Source organism: Leucopleurus acutus (genome assembly GCF_964270905.1).
Source record: "Leucopleurus acutus genome assembly, chromosome: 14".
In the NCBI taxonomy this organism is placed as follows: Eukaryota; Metazoa; Chordata; class Mammalia; order Artiodactyla; family Delphinidae; genus Leucopleurus; species Leucopleurus acutus.
This window is the reverse complement of record NC_139156.1, coordinates 46,200,410-46,225,561: the sequence shown is the minus strand read 5'-3', so window position 1 is coordinate 46,225,561 and position 25,152 is coordinate 46,200,410. Positions and strand designations below refer to the sequence as shown.

Genomic DNA, 25,152 nt, shown 5'->3' with positions numbered 1-25,152 from the left:
AGAACTGTACCCTCAGCACCCGGCTGAGACTCCACGACTGCTAATGGCTTCAGTCTGCACTAGAGTAACTGACTGGCGAACATGGAGCTTGAGGGCTGACCATGGAAGACCCACCGGGAACATCCTGTCTATCTCCCATTCGGCCGGGATCGAAGTCAGTGATCCCTGGCATGGGACGCGACCAACCATCAGCCAGCAAAGCCCTTAAAAGGCCACAATTTCTTCCCTCTCACCCTACCACGCATGCCATCACCAAAGCCTGGACAAGAGCCTCCAAGCCCCCAAATGCAGCCTGAAAATTATGTTGTTTGAAGAACTTGCTACCTCTCGGACACTAAATTAAAACACACAGTTAGATTTCCATTAAGTTACAGCAAATTCTGCTGAATTGATCGAATCGGCCTACATTCCTATATGACATCATGCTTTAAAGGCTTGGCCTGAACATAAATACTTAATGTAATAAATACAGTCTGAAATAGTTGATCTCCTTGGCAGTTTAATTGATCTACTACAGAGACTGACAGGAAAAATTAAGTTAGTTCTGTCTCCTCTCTGCCGAAAGCACATTTTCACCATAGCAAGGCACATGAACGATAATTTTGGTTACAAGTAGAGCTCTCACACATCGATTTCTTGTCGAACGTTCAGGTTAAGGGTAAGGAATATGGAGCAAGGAAATGAGTAAGTGGATTTATGAGACCTTTCACATAAATACTACAGTTCAGTTCTTTTTTTTTGCTTTATAGCAAAGTAAATAAATGAATAAAGATATTCTGTGATTCCTAATACCAGTTCCTTACAGTTTACAAGGAATATTTGGGTGGCAGTGTTAGTAGACGCCTGCAGTATTTAGGCAGAGATTTTTAGCTGCAGTGGCTAAGCGTGTTCACCAGTAATCAAATACACAACAGGGTCCGATTCACTCCTGGGTGACTACTACCACAGAACCCCCAAAGCGCTTTCTCCTGCGCCTGTGTGGCGGTTTTGATCGCCTCTTTACCATGAGTTGTGTTTATTTTTGTACCTCACCTCCCAAACTTGCAGGGTAAGGGCTTTCACCTATGTCACCCACACAGCCCTGATTGCACAGCTAATATTTCCAATGTGGGTACAAAGTAGGCACTTGAATGTTTGGGGGAGGGAGAAAAGGAGGGAGAGTCTATCTTTCCTGACTGAGGGGGCATATTTTAATTGCTCAAAGGTTGCCAACTCCCAGGTTCTAAGCTTCCTCAATACCCCATGGAAAGGAAAACTATGGTCATCACAGAGTTACCCAATCTGATTAATGCCAAAATCCCCAGGTTAATTTGGCAGGTTATGCTGGAGGAGTGGACTCGAAATCCCTCCCTGTCGTAATTCCACGTGTGCACGCACTGTCCCAACATCTGCTTATTCACTCAGCAAATGCTCCCTGACAGGAGTCAGCTCAGCCGACCGTCCCTCATGCTGTGACCCAGTCTCGGGGCCAGCGCCAACGTCCCATTTCTGCTTGGATACCTTTAAAGGGGCGAGCAAATGATGACAGCACCCAGATTCAAGGACCCTGGCACAGCCAGAGGAGCAGCAGGGACACGCGTTCTAGGTGATCCGATGCCAATGAGCGTCACCCTCCCTCCCGGCGGCTGCCAGAACTCTGGACGGGCAGCCTGCTTCCCCGCTGCCTCTGGGCACAAGCCAGGAGCCCTCTGCTCAGCTCCCTGCCCTCCAGGGCCCCATTGATTAGCAGGAAGGGCAAACCCATCAGCACCCATAGGAAATGGCTTCTGGAAAGTGAGTTGCAGTTTTTAAAGCCAGAGAATGGTAGCAGGGGCCTGTAAAAGGAACGGAATCAATACAGGGTGTGGGGAGCTGGCAGGTGGGACACTCGGGTCCCTGGCTTGTCTTACCTCTGGCAGAGGCACTGTGTGACCTTGGGCAGTCCTAGCCCCTCTCTGAGCCTCAGTTTCCCCCACTGTATCCTGGAGAAGTGGTGGTAACATACTCATCAAGGAGATTCCTTACAAATGTTAAGTGCTGGGGTTCTCCACCCCTACCTTCCTGACATCGGCTAGGCACCGAGAGGCTAGGGCTGACCAAACCACCTCCCCCATGAGGACAGACCATGTCCTGGCCCTCAGGTGCCCTGTTCCCCAAACGCCTGCATCTTCAGAAATAAGCCAGGAGCCCCTGCAAGGCTGTGCTGCTTTCCTGAAGCTGCACACACCGCGGACCTCAGGCTGAGAGCCTCTCCCACTGAGGAGTGAACGCCTGCAGGAAGCGGGATCCTCTGCCCCAGAAATCCAAACCCAGACCCTAATCAGATCCCAGGTGATCTCTTGGCCTCATCCTCATAACCCTAACAACAGTCACCAGCGCCTACCGGGCACTTGGATGTGCCAGGCACAGATACACACGCTACAGACCACAGGCAATATTGCGTATGGCCATGACGACCCTCATTTTACAGATGAGGAGACTGGGGTCTCCCCTAAGTTGGCCTTATAAAGGGAAGGAGGCAGTGAAGGGCCATGGCTGGTCTGACTCCAGAGCCTGGGCTCATCTTGAGGCCACACCATCCTCTCCAAGGACCGTGGCTCCATCCAACCTCACACTTTGTCCCTTCCTCAAACAGCCAGCCTCAGTGCCTTTGCTCATGCTCTTCTGTCAGATGCCTGGAGTGCCCACACCCACTGGTCAGCTCCTACAACTCCTTCAAGCCCAACTCAAGCATTTCCTCTGGAAAACCTTCCTCATTCCTACAGAGAAAGAGTTCCTCCCTCCTCTGGGCTTCCCCCACACCTTGCATGCCCTTGTTGGCCTCTATGAGGGCATGTGACAGTGTCACAAGTGTCTCTCTCTCCAAGCCCACGCCCAGTCTTGAGCCCCTTAGGGTAGGGTTGTATCTAATTCATCAAAGGATGCTCAGCCCCCCATTCAGAGGCTGACAAAGTAGGGTGCTCAGTGGGTACTGAATGAAGAACGGAAGCCTCCAGCAGTTTCTGGGGCCCAGCAAGTGGTCCGCAGTACAGGGCCAAGGCCAGTAGACTGGGGTCTCCTAAGTGAGGCGGGTCTCCCAGGGCCAGAACAGCACGACTTTCTTTCCTTCTTTCCCCAAACGTCACTACCTTTTACTCGGCACCAGACCAGACCCTGTGTAAGGGGCAGAGGTAAGTGGTTTGGAAAGGTCTAGAGGTGAGTCAGATAAGGCCAGTGCCCTTAAAGTGCTTATAGTCAGGATTGGGAAGTTGGATGGGTTCAAAAATAAACATCCCAACTCATGTCACGAGGCCAGAGTATTCTCAATACCTAGAGAGTCAGTCTCTACAGAGGGCCTTCAATGAACCACCTTCCCAGTATTCACACCGGTGTGCGGTTCCCTCCACCTAAGTCTGGGCCGGCTCTGTGAGCAGCTTTAATCAATAGAATACAGCAGAAGTGACACTGTGCCTGTTCTAAGTGTAAGTCTTAACAAGACCTGGCATCTTCTGCTTTCACATTCTCAGGATCCAACCTCCATCCAACTGCCACCATGGGGAGAGAGAGAGAAAGAGAGAGAGTACTTCCAGCCTCCCAGCATCCCTGCCAAGGCACCAGGCGCAGAAGTGATGCCGTCTTGTATGTATCAGCCCCAGCTGCCATCTGACTGCAACCTCATGAGACGCCCCAGGCAGAAGCAGCAGCAGAACTGCCCGGCTGAGCCCAGCCAGTCCTTGGAATCAGGAGAGGTAATAAAACAGCTGGGTAGTTCTGCTGCTGCTTTTATTATACTAAGTTGGGGGGTAAAGTCAAACAATACTGAAGCCTGGAATGGCGATTATAAGAAAAAGAAAATGATGAGCCAATTTCTTCATGATCATAGATGAAAATACCCTGAACAAAATGGCAGCCAATCCAGCTATATATAGAAAGGATAACATGTCACATCTAATTTGGGTTTATTCCAGGGATGCCCAGTTGGTTTAACATTAAAGAATCAATCAGTGTAATTTGCTGCATTAATATATTGAGAAAGAAAACTCATGTGATTGTCTCAACAGCAGCAGAAAAAGTATTCAATGAAATTCAACATCCACTTATTCATGATTTTTTTAAATAATAATTAAAATACAACTCTCAGAAAACTAGGGCAAGAGAAAAATATCTTCACTTGATAAAGGGTATCTTAAAAATAAAAAGGCAGACAGCAAACACGATTGTGAAACTGTGAGAGCTTCCCCCTGAGATCAAGAATAGGGCATAAGCCCAGGGTCAGTCACAAAGACCAGATATTATAGGATTCCATTCAATGAGATATCCACAATGGCAATAGCAGAATGTCCACAATCTGTAGAGACAGAAATATTAGTGGTAACCTGGGGCAGGGAGGGTTGGGGGAAATGGGGACTGACTGCTAATAGGTCTGGGGTGATGAAAATTTTCTAAGGTCAATTGTAGTGATGGTTTCCCAACTCTTGACTATACTAAAAATCACTGAGTTGTACATTTTAATGGATGAATGGTATGGTATGTGAATTGTATCTCAATAAATCTGTTATTTAAAAAAAAAAAAAACAAGGCAAGAATGCCTATTATCACCACTTCTATTCAATACTGTACTAGAGGTTATGGCCAGACAAAAGCGAGCACAGCCAGACAAAAAAAAAAAAAAGAGAGAAATAGGGCTTCCCTGGTGGCGCAGTGGTTGAGAGTCCACCTGCCAATGCAGGGGACACGGGTTCATGCCCCGGTCCGGGAAGATCCCACGTGCCGCGGAGCGGCTGGGCCCGTGCGTGGGCCATGGCCGCTGAGCCTGCGCGTCCGGAGCCTGTGCTCAGCAGCAGGAGAGGCCGCGGCAGTGAGAGGCCCGTGTACTGCCAAAAAAAAAAAAAAAAGAGAGAGAAATAAAAACTATAGTCTGTCCTTCTGTATCCGCAGGTTTCGCATCCCCAGATTCAACCAACCAATTGAAATCGATCCGCCAGTTGCTTGAATCCAGGGATATGAAACCCACGGATATGGAGGCCCAACTGCATTCATTATACTACCACATTTTATATAAGGGACTCAGGATGGGTGGGTTTTGGTATGGGGGGTCGCGGAGGTCATCCTGGAACCAATCCCCCACGGATACCCAGGGATGACTGTATAAGGATTGGGAAGAGAGAGGCAAACCGTCTTTATCGGCAGATGATCTGAGCATGTACACAGAATATCGTTAAGAATTGACAGCTAAACCTAATTACATGGATAAATCTCCCAAACATAATGCCGAGTTAAAGTAGCTAGGCACGAAAAATACAACCTGTATGATTCCATTTATATGCATACACATGTACAGTTCAAAAAAGTTCAGGCTAGACAGTAGCGTTTCTGAATGCCTACGCAGGTGGCCAGCAAAGCTGCATTACCATAAAAGTCAGCACAGTGGTTTCCTTTAGGGGGAAGAAAAGTGACATTAGTAGAAAGGGGTACAGGGATTCGGGGGCTTCTGGGGTGCAGGCATAGTTCCAAAGGAAGGGTAGCACATGGGTGCTTAAAATCATTCATTAAGTTCTAGATGCATGTCTTCTGAGTTTTTGATTAACATATTTCATAATAAAACAATTTTAATTATTTATTTAGATTGTGATTTTTTTTCTTTAATCACAGCACAGGAAAAAGTGATTAAGAGAATTAGGGGGAAAATGTTTTCAGGGGACTTGAAGGAGGAAGAGGCTGCCTCCGGCTCTGAGTTTAGCCCTGGTGGACAAATGTTCATTGGCCAATAAAGCCCTTCCAGTCTCAGACTCTGGACACTTTACCCTGGCCTGGAAGCCCAAGGGCCAACGCCAAGGTGAAGCAGGGAGGGCACATTCTTGGGTAACTAAGGGGCCCTGCTCTCAAGAAGGACATGACCAGACCCTTTCCCAGCACTGGACACCCTGCCCCTCGCCTGCCTGCTCGTCCTCACACACATGATGCAGGCCCAGGACTGCTACTCTGATCGCTAGCACTGACTGAGCACCCACTGTGTGCCAGGACATCTCCGTCAGTCCTCACGGCTTCCGAGGCCTGCATGGATGGAGCTCAGCTACGGAGGTGGGACCAGGTGTGTGTGCCTCCAGACTCCTCCCTGCCTGGGCCTCATGTGGGACCACAGGAGCCGTCTGGCCTCGCCAGGAACCGATGGAAGGTCAGCCGTGATGCCCCGCCCAGCTGGGGAGAGTGGCTGTGACTCCCGGGCATGAGCACGGACTGAGTTATGAAAGCTCTCCCCTGGCAGCCGTAATGAATTTCCACCTCACACCCAGCTCTCCGAATCACAGGTTAGAGGCAGCTGGGCCAAGTGCACCAGGGAGAAGGCCTCCGCTGACTGTGGCCCGTTCTGTGGCCAGCACTTCCCCGGAACAAACCCAAGCGCTTCCCTCGGCCATTAATAACTTCCTCTGCATTAATGAATTGTGAACAGGAGGCTGGCCATTAAGACAGTGCAGGAAAGCTCTTTGTGTTGCAAAGGCTTTTTCTCTGGACACCCATTATTGTTATGCAAACCCTGACTTCATGGGGTAGGGTCCCGCTGCCTTTTTATTTTTAAGTTTCCGTGGGACACTCAATCAGGAAACACACTGACTGCATGCCTGGCCAGGATGCGCCCTCTCTGACCACCCCAGAGTACAAAGCACATCACTGGCTGCACGAAGCCCCAGGGAGGGAATGGATGCCCTGACCAGCAAATCCTACCAGGGACGGGAAGGAGCTCCCATCACAGCCAGAAATCAGAATGAGGGGTTACGAGGAAAAGGTGAATGTCAGCAGCGATACAGTTCAGAAAAATGGGAGAAGTTTGGGAGAAAAGACATTTCGGTTGGTCTTTTAAAGATGAGTGGGACCCAGTGACTTGAAAATGAGAATGGAGGAATCTGATTAATAATAACGGTGTTGACTCACACGTCCCACTGGTCCAACTCACACTCTCCCCATTTGGTCCTATAAGTCCAGTCCTGTGATGGTCAAGATCCCCAATTTACAGATGAAGAAGCAGAGGTAGAGATTCCCAGTACTTAACTCAAGACTTACATGGCCAGAGAATGGAAGAATGAGGATTCACACCAGGCAGGACGTCCAGAGCCCTTGCTCAACGCTGCTGCGCTAGTTCACTGCTTGATAATTAAAGGATAATTAAAGGAGGAAATTTCCACAAGTGCCTGGTTTTCAGTTACCTGGCTCTGTCGCTGGTGGGCAGTTTTCTGGCCCCCTCTGATGGGCACAGCCCAATGCCCATCCACATGTCCCTGCCCAGCAGAGCGTGGAGGCAAGTCTGCCACACCTCTGCATATAGACACTCTGCTTACCCAGCCACCCCAAAGGGGTCATAACCTCCTGTCTTCAAGGGCGCCGGCCCCACCTCCCACCCTTCCCAGGCTCCAGATTGCTTGGGCAGCCTTGCTGACCTAGCCAGACCCATCCCTCTGTGAACACCCCCATCCACACGCCCCAACACTGAACCTGCTGAATAGGTGTCCCCAGGGCTCCAGCCCCAGAGCTGCATCTCAGCCACCTGCCCAAGCCTGGGGACCTGGCAGCGGAGCACAGTCCCCCAGCACGGGATGTGGCGGAAGGCGAAGCTCCGGAAGGTCTCTGCCCTCACCCCTTGGCCGGAGGCAGAACTGCCGAGCCAGCTCAGTGTGCGCTGTGGCAGCTCTGAGCTGTGCAGGTTTTCCAAAGCCAGGGGTCGTTTCCAGCCTCATCTTGGTTTCCCTAGCTCTCGAGCTGCTTCCGAATCTCAGGCCCCTGCCTTCAACAGGTGTCTCCAGGGAATGAAAATTAGGGCCTCTAATTTCCTAAGAAAACCATAATCTGCTACCGACTTCTCAGTCTGGGTGCTAAAGCTCAGCAAAGCGGCTGAGCGACCTGTTCCTCTTCACCTTTTCTGGGCCACTTCCCCCACAATCTAAAAATAAAAAAGCAGAGTCTAGATCCACCAGCATGTTCTGGGCCACAGTCATGGAGCTGCCGGGGCCCAGCCCACCCGGCCGTTCACATTGGAGGCAGGGCTTGGTGACACCCCACAGCTCTGTGCTCTGGGAGTCCAGTTTCTTGGACATCCCCCACCCAGCACATTCCCTCTATATCCAGCACCCCGATCTGCCCCTGCTTGCCCTTTTCCTCCCCCCAGTGCCACCTGCTCCAGGAGCTGATAGCCAATATTCCAAGAATGCCCTTGTTTTCAGAGCACATTCAAAGCCAAAATGTTTCCAGGGAAGTGAATTCAACAACTACTTAGAGAACCTAAGGAGTTCAAGGACCGGTACTCAAAGGAATTCAGCAAACCGTACCTCAACAACTCCCAGGCTCCCCTACAAACACACTTGGAGGCTCTCTCAATGTTTCCCTGGAAGAGACTTCACATCTGTCACAACAACACCTAGAACCGAAAGACCAGGACCCCCAACTCAGAGTCCTTCGACTTGTAGCTCTATAGAATGCTCTGCAGGCAGTTAGCTCTGGGGCCACTCGCTGGGAGGCTCCATGTGCCCCCAGGGAGAACCGATCCTGCCTGGGCACTGGGAGCCCGGATTCCCCTCACACCCAGGCCGGGTGCTGGCGTAGCACAGCTCAGCCTTGGCTTGGGTCCTCGAGCCCTGGGCTGGAGTCTCAGGGCTGGAGTCTCGGGATCGACACCGAGAGTGCTGTCTGGGGCAGGGCCAGAATAGTGGTGGCCTCTCCAGGACACCTGCTGTCTTTAGTCCAGGACCATAGGACCCCACTAGGACCACTAAGCCTGGGGAAGGAAGCCTGAACACTGGTTTGAGTCCAGAAGCTGAAATTCACTTTGATTCTTTCTTGATGATTTGCAAGTTGCCTCAGGCGCGGAGAAGTGGGCTGGGATCTCTGGGCTGGAAGGGGCTGCGGCGCTCAGCTCACAATGGTTCTGGGCTCTGGGTGAGTCCAGATTCTTTCCCCAGGGCTCATGCCCAGTGGACCTCCAGCTGTCCTCACTTTCCAGGCAGAAGCAGGGTGGGGGTCAAAAGCCCCTACCAACAGGTGCCCACCCAGAGGAATGAATGAATAAATCATGGCCGGAGGAAAGAGCACACCAGGATCCTGTGGGGATCAGCCTAGATCTCAAAGGGGAGACCTCGCTGATATGAGTGACCTGTGAGCAAGTGGCTTTCCCTCCGGGAACCTCAGCTTCTCGTTTGTAAAAAGACGGATGGGTACGGAAGCCCAGGTGTGTGCCTTCTAGCACACACGTGCGTGAAGCTCCTCACAGCTTGCTGAGGGGGCCCCCTGGTTGGCCAGAGGCCCCTGGAAGCAGAGCTCAGGCCACCAGCTCTGCCAGCACCTGGTCGCCCAGCCACCTCTGGGGGTGAACTCAGGAAAGGGAGGCCAGGTCACAGCCCAGAGGTCCGGGCACTGAGCCAGGCCTAGAAAATTGGGATTGCTCCTCTCTTGGGCCTAAACTGGGCCATGCACTTAACTTCTGTAGCTGGGGAACCCTCGGAGAAGAAGACGTAGGCTGCAAGAGTCTGCAAGATGCAGGCCTCAAACCACTTAACAAATGTTCCGGAAAACAATCGAGAGTTGAATCCCGGGGCACCCAGAACCTGACTTGCAGGTACACGCTTGTTACCCCAGGTTCTGAGGCAGAGGCAGGTCCCCCAAGCGCATCTCCAAGGACGGCCGAGCCCACCTGGACTGGAGCGAGGCTGTGCTGCCACCTCACAGGGTCAGGAGCTCTTAGAATGCAAAGATACCCCAACCAACGCCAGCTGTTATCGCAGAGCCATCCCAGCTCCACTGACCTGCTGTGCAGCTCTGGAGCCTCCCTGATACATCGTTTACTACTCTCCTCTACCGTGAGAAATAAACGGGACCACACGTGAGACCACGGGCAGAGGACAGAAGAGGTTTTCAATAATCACTCATTTCCCTCCCTTTCCAACACCACTTAGCTTGCCAGAGACTAAAAAGCCAGCTGCTCAGAGAGGCCAGATAGCAAGGGCCTTGGTGGGTAAAGGGGTCAGGATGAGCTACGGGAGGGGAACTTTGCCGGGGGAGGCCTGAAGAGGAGCTACGAATGCAGCGAGAAGAGCACAGAAAGCAGAGATGGGAGGGGTGGAGGAGAAGTACCCCCCACAGAAAGGCAGTCTGCAGGCTTGTCTGACCAATGATGCGCCCATTTGGCCCAAAGACTTGGAGGTCGCATTTAAAAGATGGGACTATTTTGAGCTTCCCTGGTGGCGCAGTGGTTGAGAGTCCGCCTGCTGATGCCGGGGACGCGGGTTCGTGCCCCGGTCCGGGAAGATCCCACATTGCCGCGGAGTGGCTGGGCCTGTGAGCCATGGCCGCCGAGCCTGCGCGTCAAAAGAGCCAAAAGATGGGACTATTTCAAATAAAAATCCAGATTTCCAGCTTCTCCTGAAATTTCAATAGTTCTGGCAATGTAGGGTCCACAGACCCACGTGGCCACCATCGGCTGACGTGAGCAGTAGTTGACCCTGGAGCGGGCAAATGCTCCCCAGCCCGCCTCTGCCGAATCTCAGGGAGCCCCTTAGCGTGCTCCTCGCATAACTGCTTCTGATGTAGAGAAACGTGCCTTTTCCCCACCCCTTTCTCACAAGTGGGAGAATGACGTATAGACCAAGAAGGCTGCGTATCTGGGGGAGCAAAGACAAAGCCCACACACACTCGCTTTGCTCATCGCCTGCCCGGCTCTGGAACTATCCGAGTGTGTCACCTGCCCCAGCACACCTCGTGTCCCTGATCGCAGCCAGGAAGACCTTCCAGTGGGGATGCGCAAGCTGTGCCCTGGCTTGGTGAGCGCACTGTGATTTCCAGCACTTCTGCCGGATCCTGACACCCCAACGCCCCATCCCTCCATCAGAGGAAAGTCTGTTTCCAGCGAAGCAGGCACAGGTCAGGCCCCAAGGGAAGCGCTGGGGTTGGGGGAGTACGTACGAGTAAAGGAAGAAGAGGAGAATGACATTTACCTGCCCCTCCCACCAGCCCTGCTTCCTTCTGCTCTGTCCTCTGTCTCCCTCTTATCAGTGCCTTCAGCCTCGCAGTGGCAGGCAGGCACTCCCACCCTCCCTGCCAGCGGCCTGGCCCTCTCTCCACTCGTTCAGACACCTCAGGCCTCCACCAGGGCCTGGGCTTTGCCCCAGACCCCTCCCACTGCCCCAGCGAAGAGACGTGGGATTCACCTTCAACTCGTGAGGCTGGTGTGGGGCAAGCAGAGAACATCGATAAAAGAGACGGTTACCCTCAGGGACTGAGCTGGGCCTCGCCGAAGCGGAGAGGATCTCATAGATGGACACAGGATTGCTCTTCTGCCCAGAGCAGCTCCTTGAATGATACCCAAGTCCCAGTGGTAATCTCCTTCTGGAAGCCCCTTCCAATTGGGACCCCATCTTCACAGTGCCCCCTCAGCCTATTGTGTCTGTGAATGCGTCCCAAGGCCACTCTGTGGCGGGGGCTCTACCTGGCCCCTGGAGCACACAGACCCTGGAGCTGAAGGGGGCACTATCAGGACACGGGGTGCAGAGCTGGATGGAGCTGAACCCCATCAACCCACGCCGGCCATCTGAGCATGGCGACTTGCCCAGCCGCCTGGACCACTCAGAAGTGGCTCCAGGCCTCAGGGTCCCTCCTCCTACAGTGGAAACTCCAAATGCAGGAGTGCGGCATCCAAGGCCTGCAAGCTCTGGCCCCTCCACCTTACCTCTGGGCACTCTCCTGTGGGCACCCAACATACCAGCCATTCCCCAGACAAGCCTGGTTCTTCTCCCTGCGCCTGGCACTCTGCACGTGTTGTTCCCTGTGCGTAGAACACCCTTCTCTCCCTTTGGAGATTCCCTAGAGAAGCTCCATCATGTCCTTATTCAGGCTCCAGAAACTACATTTGCAATGCAGATTGCCAGTGTGCGTGTGCGTGTGCGTGTGTGTGCGCGCGCCCGTGTGCACACACACGTGCGAGACCAACCTGCAGGAGGGGGAACCTCTCGAGGGCAGGAGACCCCAGACCCTAAAACAGAGCACACAGGAAACATCCTAGGGGGGCCTCTCCCACTGCCTATTATGGGGAAAAAGCCTACAGCCCGCACCTGCACCCCCATCTCCCAGACCCGCTGTGACGGACAAACCCCAACACTAACACTCACTGTCCCAGACGAACTCTGGGGCCCAGCCCTGCTCCCGGCCAGCACAGCTGCTTGGTCTCCTCACAGGAAGAGTGAGTTTGGGGCCAAGAATTGAAAGACACTGGAGGGACCCATTCATCCAGTAGGGTTGACCCAGAAACCCCCAAAGGACAGCCCCACCAGAGTCCTTCTCTCTGGGCCTGACAAAAATGCCCCAAATGGTTTCCATCCTTCAGACAACCACAGCCTTTGAGAAGACAGCAAATCTTAGAAAACCACAAATCCTAACCCCCGACATCAGGAGCCCCAGGGAAGGCAGGTGGGGAGGCTGCACATCTGGGGAGGGTCCTCACGAGCTGGGACAACGGTCCATCGCAGGCCTCACCCACGAGCTGCAAGCTAGCACCTGAAACTGGTACCGACAGGAAGCAGCAGTCTGTGAACATGCAATGGCCCTTCTGAAACAGCCCTCTCTCAACCAATTCCGCAGCTGGTGCGGTGAGATGACATTCACCCTCATTCTCAGGCCATGTAGAAAGCAAACAAGATAGCATGTGTGGAAACAGATGCCGTTCATGACCCTGGCTGTGATAGACAGAAGGAGAGAAGGAGCTACACCAGCCCCAGGTGCAAGGATGGGCCCGCCCAAGCAAACAGAAGAGGCAAACCACCTCCATGATCCCCCTGGAGGCGCTGCAGGCAGGCAGAGCCCCCGCCCCGCACCAGCAGGCAGCAGAGCCCAAACTCACCTTTCAGGGAAGCAACGTGTGACAGGGCCTGGGCGTACGTGGCCGTATTCAGGAGGGTCCCCGGCAAGCAAGAGGGGAAGAAAGGCCCTGTGGGACCGACAGTTCGCCCCAGGCTGGCAGTGGAGGAAAATGACACACTGAGTTCCCAATCCTGGGTGCCCGCCAGCCCTCCAGGCCCTGGGTTCAGCCAGCCTCACCTCTGCTGGGCCTCCAGGACCTCCTTCTTGCTCCGGGCCTGGTCCCCAGGGGGCGGGGAGTTGATATTCCTCACAGGCGGTGGCGTCACCTCTGCCATGGGCTCCTTGGCTCCTGGCTCCTGGTCCGAGGCCCCTCTCTCCGTTTTCCTCCATTTGGCTCTTCGGTTCTGGAACCAAACCTGAGTCCCCGAAGGAAGCACACACCCACCAGAGGCAGAAAATCAGACAGAAGGAGGCAACCAGAACCTAAACCCAGGTGCCTGGTCCCCGTGCCCCCAGCTCCCCTGCGGTAGGTGTGCGGGAGCACAGCCTCCTCTCTCTAAAGATCTAGCGAAGCAGTGCCCTCCGAATTGCAGCTTCAGACTCATGGGTGGGTCAGAAAACCAGAGCGGAAGGTGTGACAGGCATTTTTTAATGAGTGTGAAATCATAGAAAGTATCCGAATGCACTGCCCACAGTAAGGGTCAAAGTACTATCTTGTGGAAATACTCAGGGTATGCAAGTACACTTATTTGATGTGAAATGTGTTTCCTACGGGGAGAGGGGGGATTCATCATCAAAGCAGTTTGTAAAACACTGCCCTGGGGTTTCCTTATCAAAAAATACTCATTCTCTCATCCAGCAGGTTTGGCCGGAGTGTGTCTGGCCTCATACGTGTGATTTAACGCTGACGCATCACAGCAAGTTCATGACCATCAGCCCAGTGCATCCACTAGAAACACTGACTCTGGAGTCAGTCCTGGTTGAGAATTCTGGACCCCGGTGAATCTGGTTTAGAATCCACTGCAATCCTTTAAGGCAGGTAGTTCTACTACCCCCACTTTACAGATGAGAAAACTAAGCACAGACAGTTTAATTAACTTGCCTGAGGTCATCCAAGTGCTAAGTGGCAGATCTACAATTTGAAGCCCAGTGGCTTGGCTGGGTACCATAATCCAAATTGTCTGAGAGTAATAATAACAGCCACCCCCAAGCATCGTTAGGAAATTTAATGGAGATGCATGCAAAATACTAAGCACAGTGCCTGGCACACAGCAATCCATCACTCGGTGAACATTAGCTAGTGTTATTATCTCCACCATCCTCAGGTTGGGAGGCAGCTTGTGATTCACCTGCTCTGAGTGCCTTCTTAGAGGCGGGTGTGGAATTCTTTAAGCCTTAGAGACCAAGATCGCATTTGCAGGACAGCCTCAGGGCAGTCAGGCAGCCTGGGCCCAAGGTGTTCCCAGAGGTCAGTGAAATCCTGCTGCTCTTTACTCAGTGCAGCTAAACCTCTTCCCCCTCTCTCCTGGAAGATAATTCCTGGCTTTAAAAAAAAAAAAAAAAAGGGCTTGTCTAGACCTCCCTCCTATTCCCCTGGGCATCCTCTCCTCCTTGCCTGTCAGCAGACTGGCCCAGGAGAGAGCCTCGGTCTCCAGGCTCACCCCACCTCCGAATTTTCATTCTCCTTTAACTGGGTTTCTTTCTTTCTTTTTAATCTAGTTGGTTTTTTAATTGCACATATCAGCAACCACTGAATAATGATTTTATCTATATTCTAAATTTAGGGCAGTTAAATGCAAAGCAAAATGCAGACACTTTCTGGCATCTTAATTGAATGAAGGTCACAGCTATAACAACATTTAATTGAGCTATTTTTCATTATCATATTTTAATGACTTTGCACTGACAGTTCGCCTGCTTCTGAGGCAAGAGCATGATGGAGTCGTTTATTTCCCTATTTAGTTATTGTTTGACAACATCAGCTTCGATTAAGACCCTGCTTTATAGAACATTAATCATATTTGAATGAGCAAGGGGTATAAATGTAAACACATCTCCCTTCCCGCCACCAAAGCCATGTCCCCACATGGAGTCTCACTAAACAAATGCTTCACAGCCATTGTCTGTTTGCATAATAGCCAACAATAGCCCGAACAACAAGTCCCAGCTTTAATTGTCACCACCCCTATCTCACCCTTGCACCTTTCAGGGAGAAGTTATGATCTTCCACTTCTGAATGCTCAGTAATTGTGCCATTTATCTCAATTTGCAGTTCAGTCTTTACGCAGCTATTGGCAAGCTGGCATTAAAAAAAGAAAGGATGAACGGCGTCCTGGCCAAAGGAGATTTTCATTTCCAAATAATAATCAGTTTAATTTGCCTGCATATGACCAATGATTCATGTTCAGATTTAATAATCAGGATCACATAATCTGATTATAGGGGAAATAATTTGTTTACAACCCCCAATTTACTGTTCAGAATTCCATTATCTCTCTTCAGCCATAGGTTTTTAAGAGATACTAACATGACCCAGGGGAACCGAAAGCAAACTATTATATTTCCTACAATTAGATCTTTGCATAGTCTTAACCCCAAGCCCCTACATAAAAAAGAACAGAAACAGCATGGAGGAAACCCCATAAATAAAATGAATATATAATTGTGCTCAAAGAATAGCTCGCCCGGAGAGGCGCTGCTGCGAATCTGTTCCTCCTGCGTTCGGGCACATCTGCTGGGCTCGACGGGTTTGTGCACTTAAACGTAATCACCGTGTAGCTTCTAAAAAGAAATCCTGCCTAGAGACAGTCACCACGGGCCACGCTCGGCTCTGAGGCAGCCCTTTTGCTGCTGCCGTTTAAAGATTTTTAAATTGCCCATGTTCTTCGGACCACTTTGCTGAAAGGGTCCGCGTGCTGGGGAAAAGTTGGACATGATGCAATTTCTGGAAAGCAGATCCTACTCTGTTCCCATACGAAAACACAGTTCTCTGCCATTGACCGGCCTTACCCCAGAGTGGTCAGAGCTGCTTTGAGAATAGCATCTCAGCTCTTTTTTTTTTTTTTTTTTCCCCAAAGCAAGGAAATGGATGTGCATTGATGTAATTTAGTACCTTAGAGACGCGGACAAATTAGTGTAGAACATTATCACTAGTTAATTATGAATGACCGATTAATCAACCTAATCTAATATTCCACATTATGTTGATGTTATTAAAGTGCATCATGAAAATGACAGATAGTCTTCATTTGCTTTCTTTGGCCAAATGTGCACTCTGCAGTCATGATGTCAAAAAAAAAAAAAAAAGTTTGCCAGTTTTAATATTAGAGAGTTAAATAATTAAAAAGAAGGTTTACCTGCACTCTGGCTTCTGTGAGGTTGATTTTCATGGCTAGCTCTTCTCTGGTGAAGACATCAGGGTAGTGTGTTTGGGCAAAAACTGCCTCCAGAGCTTCCAGCTGGTAAAAGGAAAAAAAAATATTTACTGGTGAGAGGATGTGGCTAGGTGAGAGGAAGCAGATGCATATTTCAAATTTGCTGTGTGTGGTGAGGAAGTAGTTTCACAGATCAAGTAGGGGAAGAGAGGGAGAAAAATGCTCTTTGGAAAGATCCCACAGAATTAAAATTTCAACCGCGGAAGACTTGGGAGCTGAGACTTACTAACAACCTCAGTGCTACCCCAAGAGGTGGAAATAAGAGAGGCGCAAACATCTGAACGCATTTACATTTAAAGTGCAACCCACGCAGCTTTCACTATAGAGCTTGGAAGAACAGAATCAACTTGCAGAAGCCCTCGCTGGGTCAGTCCCACAGAAACTGCCTAGGGTTTCTGCTCCAGTGTGCTCTGGGAGACAAACGGATCTAAGGGAAGGAGCCGCAGCCCTGGAAAGACAATATCAAGGTTCCAGTTGTAGCCCTTCCACTTATGGACGACAATACCTTCTACAAATCAGTCAACCTCTTGGGGCCCGGTTTTCTCATTTATCTACTGGGGATGAGAACACCTGACCTGCCTTCCTCAGAAGGTTATTTCCAAGTTGAAATGATGTTGCTGTATTGCTGATGTGGAAACGTTCCCCAAACTATCAACTTGAGACAAAAGGGCGCCGTCCTCATTGCCTCTTCACTGACTATCTGGGATCATAACGTCACAGTCCTCTGCCCTCTCCCCAGACAGATTCCTTGACACATGAATTGTTCAAGAAAACAGAAAGATCCAGTTAACATGATCAGTTGGCTTTATTTTAAAAGACAAAGAAGAGCTGCTCAAACTCTGATTAATTTGGAGGCAGGAAGTGGATGGCTCTCAGAAGGGGAACATCATTACCTGCTGAAGAGTGAACGTGGTCCGGTTCCGGCGCTGTTTTCTCCGCAGAAACCCATCATCGAAATCTCCTGTAGAGTGGTTGCCAAAGGGTGCAGTGCCTGCAGGGAGCAAACTGGATCAGCCTGAGCACAGGGCCCCCCAGTCTTCACACTGAGCCCCTGCCATGCACACTCACTCAGTGACCCATCCCACCCAGACGGAGCCCTGTCTGTCCTAAAGCATCTTTCTCTGCTCCTGTTATTAAAGCTCCCTCTTTTTCACTCTCTCATGCTTTCTCTCTCTCCCAGTAATCTCTGACTTTAGGCCTAACTATGCCTATTTCATAGGGTGAGTGGAGACCTTACTCCCCTAGACAGCCAAGTCCACTTGTGAAATTCTAGACTCTGAGCCAGGAAGGGTCACTAACTTGAGATGAAGCCTTCATCGGCCCTCTGGCTCCCAGCTGCCTGCACCTCTGTCCAATGTGCCTTCAGCTCATCCCTTCTACCTCTGACCCTTTAATAAAAGCCTCTACGTTTCCCTTTTGCTCACTTGTTATTTTACTTTCCCTTGTTTCGACAACAATAAGAATTAAAGGCTGGGGATAGGGGAGGAATGAAATCACCAAGAGCTTTTCCCAGCACTTTTCTCCTAGAACTTCAGGACACGAGGAGGTAGGAAGTTTATAAATGAATATTAATACTGTTGGTCACAGCTCATCAGCACTCTAGTGGATCTGTTATATAGATGTCAATTAACAAGAAATCTGCACCAATGGCGACTGTCCTGAATTCCAAGCAGACTTAAACAGGAGCCTCTGGCCAGGCTCATAAAGGACCCACTACTCCCACTTCTGTGAAAAGAAAGGCATCCACAGTCCTCCCTGCCAGCCTCCAAAGCTCGGGTTAAGCCACAGCAGAGTTTGGCCCCAAATGTGCATTCAGGTCATTTTCCAAATGTGCACCATTGACTTGACAGTCCACCATTTACTTGGCTTCTTAGGAAAACAAATGAGCAAGTTCCCATTAGCCAGTGAACGCTGTACCTGCCACGGGCTCCGGTCTCAGAATCATTGCATGTTCGCCATTAGGAGCTGGCTAGTGACACTGCCCAGGCACCATCCCTCCGAAGGACCTCAGTCCCAAGGAAGCAAGGTCCTTCGGCTTTTTAAAATTCTATCTGCTAAATGGAGTCCCTCCTACTTATTATTCAACTCCCCAGTGCACATCCCTGGTCACAAGACCTCCACTCTCTGGTGAAGACTTCTCCCTCCACCATCCCATCCAAATTGCTTCCTTCCTCAAAATCCTAGTTACAAATATTTCTCTCCAGCTCATTGAGAACTTCAAAGGGACAGCCTCAAAGTGGTCTTATTTCCATTATTTTGTGGGAAACCAAACAGTTTCCTTTTGAAACAAAGCACTTGACTGGTGAGGATGAAATGCGAGCTCTGAGGTTCTCAAATCACAATCAGCCTCACAAACTTCTACCTGCTTGTCCCAAATTGTTTCACAAAGTGTACATATAGTATCTTTAAGTGAAACACTGCATGTCAAACTGGATCCTAAAAAAAGCTGACAGTTCATCAAATTAATAAGAACAACGATTGACAACCTAATAGAAAAGAGGAAATGATGAGAACAGGCTTCTTACTTAAGAATAAATAGAATGGTTGATAATGTTATGAAAATGTTAAAACTTGCAATAATTAGACAAAACATTTTTGCCAAAACAATAAGCTGCACAATTATACCCAGTACAGTTAAAAGCATAATGAATTGTACACACTATTCACCATTTGTAGGAGCATGAATTTGTGCAGCCTTATTAGAGGGTAATTTGACAATATCCATCAAAAATGTTAAGTGCACATACAGGTATGTAGTCTATGAATATACTTTATAAGTGTGCCAAAATGGAGCGAGAATATTGTTCCTGGTAACATGGTAACAGGAAAAAAAAAAAAAGGAAACAACCAAAGTGCACAATTGTAGGCACCTTCTGAACAATATATAATGGAATACTACACAGCTATTTAAAAGAAGCCAGTCAGGCTTCCCTGGTGGCGCAGTGGTTGAGAATCTGCCTGCCAATGCGGGGGATACGGGTTCGAGCCCTGGCCTAGGAAGATCCCACATGCCGCGGAGCAACTGGGCCCATGAGCCACAGCTACTGAGCCTGCGCTTCTGGAGCCTGTGCTCCGCAACAAGAGAGGCCACGACAGTGAGAGGCCCACGCACTGCAATGAAGAGTGGCCCCTGCTCGCCGCAACTAGAGAAAGCCCTCGCACAGAAATGAAGACCCAACACAGCCAAAAAAATAAATAAATAAATTTATAAAAAAAAAAAGAAAGAAAGAAAGAAAAAGAATCTGCCTGCCAGTGCAGGGGACATGGGTTCGATCCCTGGCCCGGGAAGATCCCACATGCCATGGAGCAACTAAGCCCACGTGTCACAACTACTGAGCCCGTGCACCAGGCTCCGCAACAAAAGAAGCCACCACAAGGAGAAGCCCGCGCACCACAACGAAGAGTAGCCCCCACTCACCACAACTAGAGAAAGCCCACGCACGGCAACGAAGACCCAACAAAGCCAAAACTAAAAACAAATAAGTAAATAAATTTATTTTAAAAATAAATTTAAAAAATAATAAAAGAAGCCAGTAGATCTGCATACATTGACACGGAAAAATCACCAAAATCTGTATTATAAAGTGAAAAAAGGAAAGTCCTGAATGACGTGCCAGTATGATCTCAGCACAAATAAGGCATAGCATATAAAGGAAAAATACATAAATGAGGGTAAACGCAGGTGATAGCATGTTTTTCTTGAAGGAATCACAAGAAACCAACAATAGGGAGTATCTTTAGAAAAAGAGGTAGAGAAGGAGGATTTCACTTTTCAGTGTGTAAGTTTCTGTTCTATTTGAATTTCCTAAGCAGGTAGATGTAATACTTTCTAGTTTAATATCAGCAAAATTATCTGAGAAGGGAGATTATGAGCCATGCTTTGCTTTCTCTTATATGCCTCTCTAGATTAATAAAAAATTACAATTAAAAAGATGATAGGCAATAACGAGAAGTCAGATTCCAAGGATCTGTCCTCAGCCTTTCCATCGGCGGCAGGCCACCTCCCCCCACAGCAATACTAAACTAAAATAAAACACCCGTTTCTGTAAAACTGCCTTTGAAACACATCTGCAGAGGAATGAAAAAGTTCTTAAAGACCCATCTCCTTTTCTTCTGGTCACAGCAATCAGAATAAGCGTTGAGGCGGGATGTGCCCCAGGTGTGGGAAGGAAAGGTGAGCTAAGCTGAGCTGAGGACAGCAAGCAGCTCTGTGTGCTGGGGCCACGACAGGCTGGCCAGGGCTCTCCCCAGGTGACTTCTGCAACCCCCCCTGCAGACTGGGCTTTCCCCTTCAGTCACCCAGGCAGCCCACCCTCTGCTAAATGCCCACACCTCAACCTTCCCACTTTAACTGGAAGGGTGGGCTGCCGAGTATCCATCAGTCCAAACCTGAGGTTCAGGGATGCAGAAAAGGCGTGTCCACTGCACAAGCAGAGGATCTCCCTGCAGTCCCAGGTGTCAGGGGGTGAACCTCTCAGACCTTGATAAAGCCCATCTGCATGGGTCATTGGAAGTAAAAGGAGGTGAAATGCAGCCAAGTGTCTGGCCTTCCCTTCTTAGGAATGCTGATCTGGCTGGCAGGGCTTGAACCCTGGTGTTCATTAGCCTCCTTTAGAAAATGCTACTGAACTTTTAAAAGCTTCCACGGGAAAAACAAAACAAACTTTCTGAAATCCCTGTGTACACTGGCCAGCTGAGGCCGGCTACTGCTCAAGGTAACCGGGGCAAGGTGAGGGAGCATGCTCTGATGTTTCAGGTCCCCCCAGTGTCTCACCACATTTTGCCCTGCCCCGTGCCTTTCTCGATTTCTTCCCCTCCAAAATTCACTCACTGCCCACCCCCACCCCCCAAAGGAGTAGGTTGCCAAAGCCGAGTCCTGGTTCTGCTCCCAGTTATAGAAGTCCTAGCAGCCCATGGCTCAGACTACTGGTCTGAGGAAGGCGCTGTTAAAGGGCCAGAGTGTGTGGCTTTGCATTTGCCTGATACATAGAAATCCCCTTCTTGTATGGACGGCCCACCCCCGGGGAGCCCCCACGACCAGGAATCCAAGCTATTTCCTTCTCACCAACCTACCCCCGCCTAACAACCCAGTGCAGAGACCACACCAAGGATCCTGAAGCGAAATTTCTTCTAATAACTGGAGACCCTCAAAGACCCAAACCCTGGTCATGGGCTGGCCCTGGGAGTGGGAAGTGGTTAGCATCTGAGGTCAGAAACCCAGTGAGTCACAGAGGAGCAGCCATGCCAGGGCACTTCTGGCAGTGGTGAGCAGGGCCACCCTGCTCCTGAGGGCCACATTGGCCTGGCCAAGCAAGATGGCCTTGGGCAGGGAATGAGAGCAGCCTGGCAGCGGGGGTTCCTGCTCACGTCCGGCCCAGGACCCTGCGGGTCACCTAGTCCACCGCGGCTTATCAGGATGTTTGCAAAACACCGTGAAAGATTGATGTGGCCCCCTGGGCAGGGGAGCCCAGATTAGAGGCGTGACACCAGCATCTGTGCTGGGAGGATCCGCCGGTCCTGGCAGCGCTCATAGCCCGGGGGCCAACCCGCCCAGGCCCGGTGGGGGGGGGGGGGAGGTAGGAGGCAGGTGGCAATGGGGTGGAAGGCTGGAGCCGGATGTGGGGAGAGGGCCAAAGGCGCCTCTACCCACCTCCGGCGGCTGCGCCCCTCGCTGAGCAGGGACCCAACCACCAACCAGCCCCAGCTGCTGCTATGGCCCTTTCTGGCCGGCGCCGGCCTTTTGGAGCAGCTCCTGGCTCGGCGCTTACTCACCCTCTAGCTGTGGCGGACAGTGGAAATAAAACATCGCCGACGGCCGGATCGACCTGACGGCCAGGACTCGGGAGGGTGACTGCGGGACCGACAAGGCACGCGTAGATCTGGCCTGGCTGCAAAGCAAACAGCGACAGAGCCTGAGTCTCCCTCTGCCTTCGCCCCCGCCCGGCCCTGGAGTGCCCCGGGCGCTCCTTTCATGGAAAACCCCCTCCCAATGCCTTCAGCCCACTCTGGGGACTGGAGGGGAGGTGGCAGCGCCGTCGCAAGCCGGAGACCCCGTGGGACAGCCCTTCCGTTCGGGTCCACCACCCGGACAGACGTCCCCCCACCTCGGCCCCAACACCAAGCCCACGTAGTCTGGTTCCCGGCTCTCAGGGGTCCCCGCCACAATCCCTGCACCCAGGACAACGCAGCCGAGTCCGGCGAGCGCGCCAGGCCATCTGCGCGAAAGGCAGCCCCCACCAGGAAGGCGGCCGAGCCCCAAGGCCAGGCGCGCAGGGCTCGGTGTGTGGGTCGGGAGCCGCGCGTACCTCGGCGGGCGGCGGGCGAGGAAGGCCAGAGCGTGAACGCCTCTGGTCCGCTCGCCCGGCTCGACTGGATACGGGCGGGGCTCCGCGCGGCTGGCGCCCGCAGGACCAGAAAAGTGACTCGGGAAGTGGCCAGATGTCTTGCTATCTGTCTACAGCGCGCGCCGCCGCTCAGCACTCGCCTTTATAATCTCACGCGTAATTGGCCTTAATCTGATTATTTCCAGCGCTGTCTACAGCGAGTAACTTGGATAGGTCTACTGGGCCTTACAAATGGCCCACGTGGTGTAAAAAAAAAAAAAAAAAAAAAAATCCGTCATTTCTCAGCAAACATCAGGAATGTTTTTCCTCTTTTCTTTTAAAAGAAGGTTGAAACAATCACCACTACCACCATCCGCCAAAAAGCATTATTTTCTGAACACTCCACCCCACCCCCACCCCAAGTTCCCTCTGACTCAAACCTTCTTTCTCGGGGAGAGCTCGGTCTTAAGCTCCCCTTGTCAGGCCTGGTGACTCCTGGTCTGCAGATGACAAAGCGCTGATAATTGTCGCCACCGGATGGGTTTTGGGGGGACTCTTTGCACACGGCTTCCCTTTCCAAGCGACCGTACAAAAGGAAAGTTTGATTTTGTTCTCAGCAAGGGGTCCCAGAATTTATGTTCGCTTCTCCATGCAAATGATATGCGGTGGGACCCTTCGCAATTACTTTTAAAATGCATCCGAGGCAGAAGCTCAGCGGAGAGACCGCCCTTCCCTCTGCCTGGGTGAAAATTAAACTCTAAAGTACCGGGCTGAAATTTTCAAGTCAGGGGTGCGGGATTGGATCAAATCACATAAACTGCAAAAAAAGCAAGTCTAATGGCACATAATTGGTTCTGTAATAGCATTACACCAGGATAATAGCCCGTTACGGCCCCCTGAACTATTAAGTGCTTCCCTGGCGGAAAGCCTTTATGATATTAAAGGGGGAATATAATGATATTTTGGTTATTAAATGCGTGTAATTAATTTATGCACCACTGAAAATAAAGTTGGTATTATGACCCACTCAAGATGCATCAGAAGATGCAAGTCAGACAACTGTTGATAAGTTCTGGTGTCTGTGTTCCGTCTAGACTGCTGATTTTATTTTGGGACGATGGCTTCTTGGACAGACTACATAAATTGAATATTTTATAAACATTCTAATGCTGCGTTCAGGAGCCCTGGAGAGGCGGTGGGTCGGGTCCCTGCACCGCCTGGGATCCAGCCTTGACCTTAAGGATACATTGAGTTGGAAACAAAAGGCCTGGCAGGGCCACACGTGGACACCCGCCCCGAAAGAGGCGCATGGAGCTGGAGGGCAGATTACTGGGGCCCTGACCGGCCCGTGGACGCCCCTCCGAAAACCGCCAGGAGGAAGATGCAGCACGGCTCCTGCAGAGGCAAGTCGGGGCCGGTGCACTTCAGCGGCCCCTCCTGGGCTCAGCCCGCCCAGGCGCGGAAAGTCGACCCAGTCACGCGGAAGGAACCGCTGGAAACGCCGGCTGGGTTCAGAGCGGAAAGATCCCGCTGCGCCAACTCCGCCAGGGCCACCGACTCCGCGAGTCCAGGTGACCCGCCGGCGGGGAGCACGCATGCTGGTCTGGGCGGCGGGCGCGGTAACAGGCAGGGCCGGCGGGCCATTTCCACTTCATCCGGAAAGGGATGGAGCCCTGAGAACCGACCCTATTTCAACCCAGGCCAGGAAGCTCGGCGCGCTCTCTCTGTCTCCCTCAGAGCACCCTTGCTCTCTGGATCTCTTTTCAAGAGCCCGAGTCTCCCCTTGCGCTCTTGGGTTTGCCAAAAGCCCCCTCAAACTCCCACCTGCCCTAGGCGGCGTCCCCTCTCCTGCAAGAGCCCCGCGCGCTCCGGAGCCTAGTGCCTGTGAAGCGGGGTGAGGAAGACATCCGGGCGGGCCTGGCCAAGGTGCTCCAGGGAGCACCTGAGTATCTGTACGGGAACTCAAGGCACCAGGCGCCCAGCGCCGCGTTGGCCCCAGAAACCAATGAGGTCCAAACCCCAGTTTCAGCTCCCCATCCCTGACATCCGCTGAAGCAGTTTCTTGGCAAGGCCCAGAGATGTCCCCGGGGCTGGACAGGCTTGTTCTGGGTCGGCGGGCAGCGCGCTCCCAGAGCCTCCCGGTCAGTCAGGACCCTGGACAGCGGCACCTGTTCCTCCAGGGCTGCAGAGGGAAGAGACCAGTCACAAGGGCCGCTCTGTGGCCCTGCGCTGCGCCGCGGCCGGACGCGCCCCGCCGGATTCTGGGTGTTGGGGGCCCGATCCCAATCCTCTCCTTGTCCAAACCTGAGCAAGTTGGGACGCGCGCTCAGTGCTCGCAGCAGGGACCAAACTCTCGGCTCCGCAGACCCACGCCCCGCTCCTGCCCCGCGGCTACGGCCGGGAATCTTCCCGCGGCCGGTCGCCGCCTGGTCCCGGCTTTCCCAGCGTCACCGACGCGAGCCTGGTTGTCTCCCTGATGGGACACTTAGTCAGGCTCCCGCAAAACACCCACCTGGCGCGGGGCTCAGAGCCAGCGGGACCCTCGGCCTCGCCTCCCCCGAAGTTCCTCTCCCCCAGCAGGGAGGCCGGGCTCGTTCCTGTTG

At 51.7% G+C, this 25,152-nt stretch overlaps 1 protein-coding gene across 1 annotated transcript in view; it reads right to left on the bottom strand.

Annotated features, from left to right (window-relative positions):
* The window catches only part of DRGX (dorsal root ganglia homeobox), a gene marked incomplete at both ends in the record, with an annotated part of 31,062 nt that extends 9,030 nt beyond the window's left edge, over positions 1–22,032 (bottom strand). The window contains 5 exons of the mRNA XM_082855219.1: positions 12,833–12,945; positions 13,030–13,208; positions 16,149–16,250; positions 17,120–17,217; positions 21,999–22,032. Coding sequence (XP_082711345.1) covers positions 12,833–12,945; positions 13,030–13,208; positions 16,149–16,250; positions 17,120–17,217; positions 21,999–22,032 — 526 coding nt within the window. The remainder of the gene's footprint in view (positions 1–12,832; positions 12,946–13,029; positions 13,209–16,148; positions 16,251–17,119; positions 17,218–21,998) is intronic.
* Between the last annotated feature and the right edge of the window lie 3,120 nt (positions 22,033–25,152).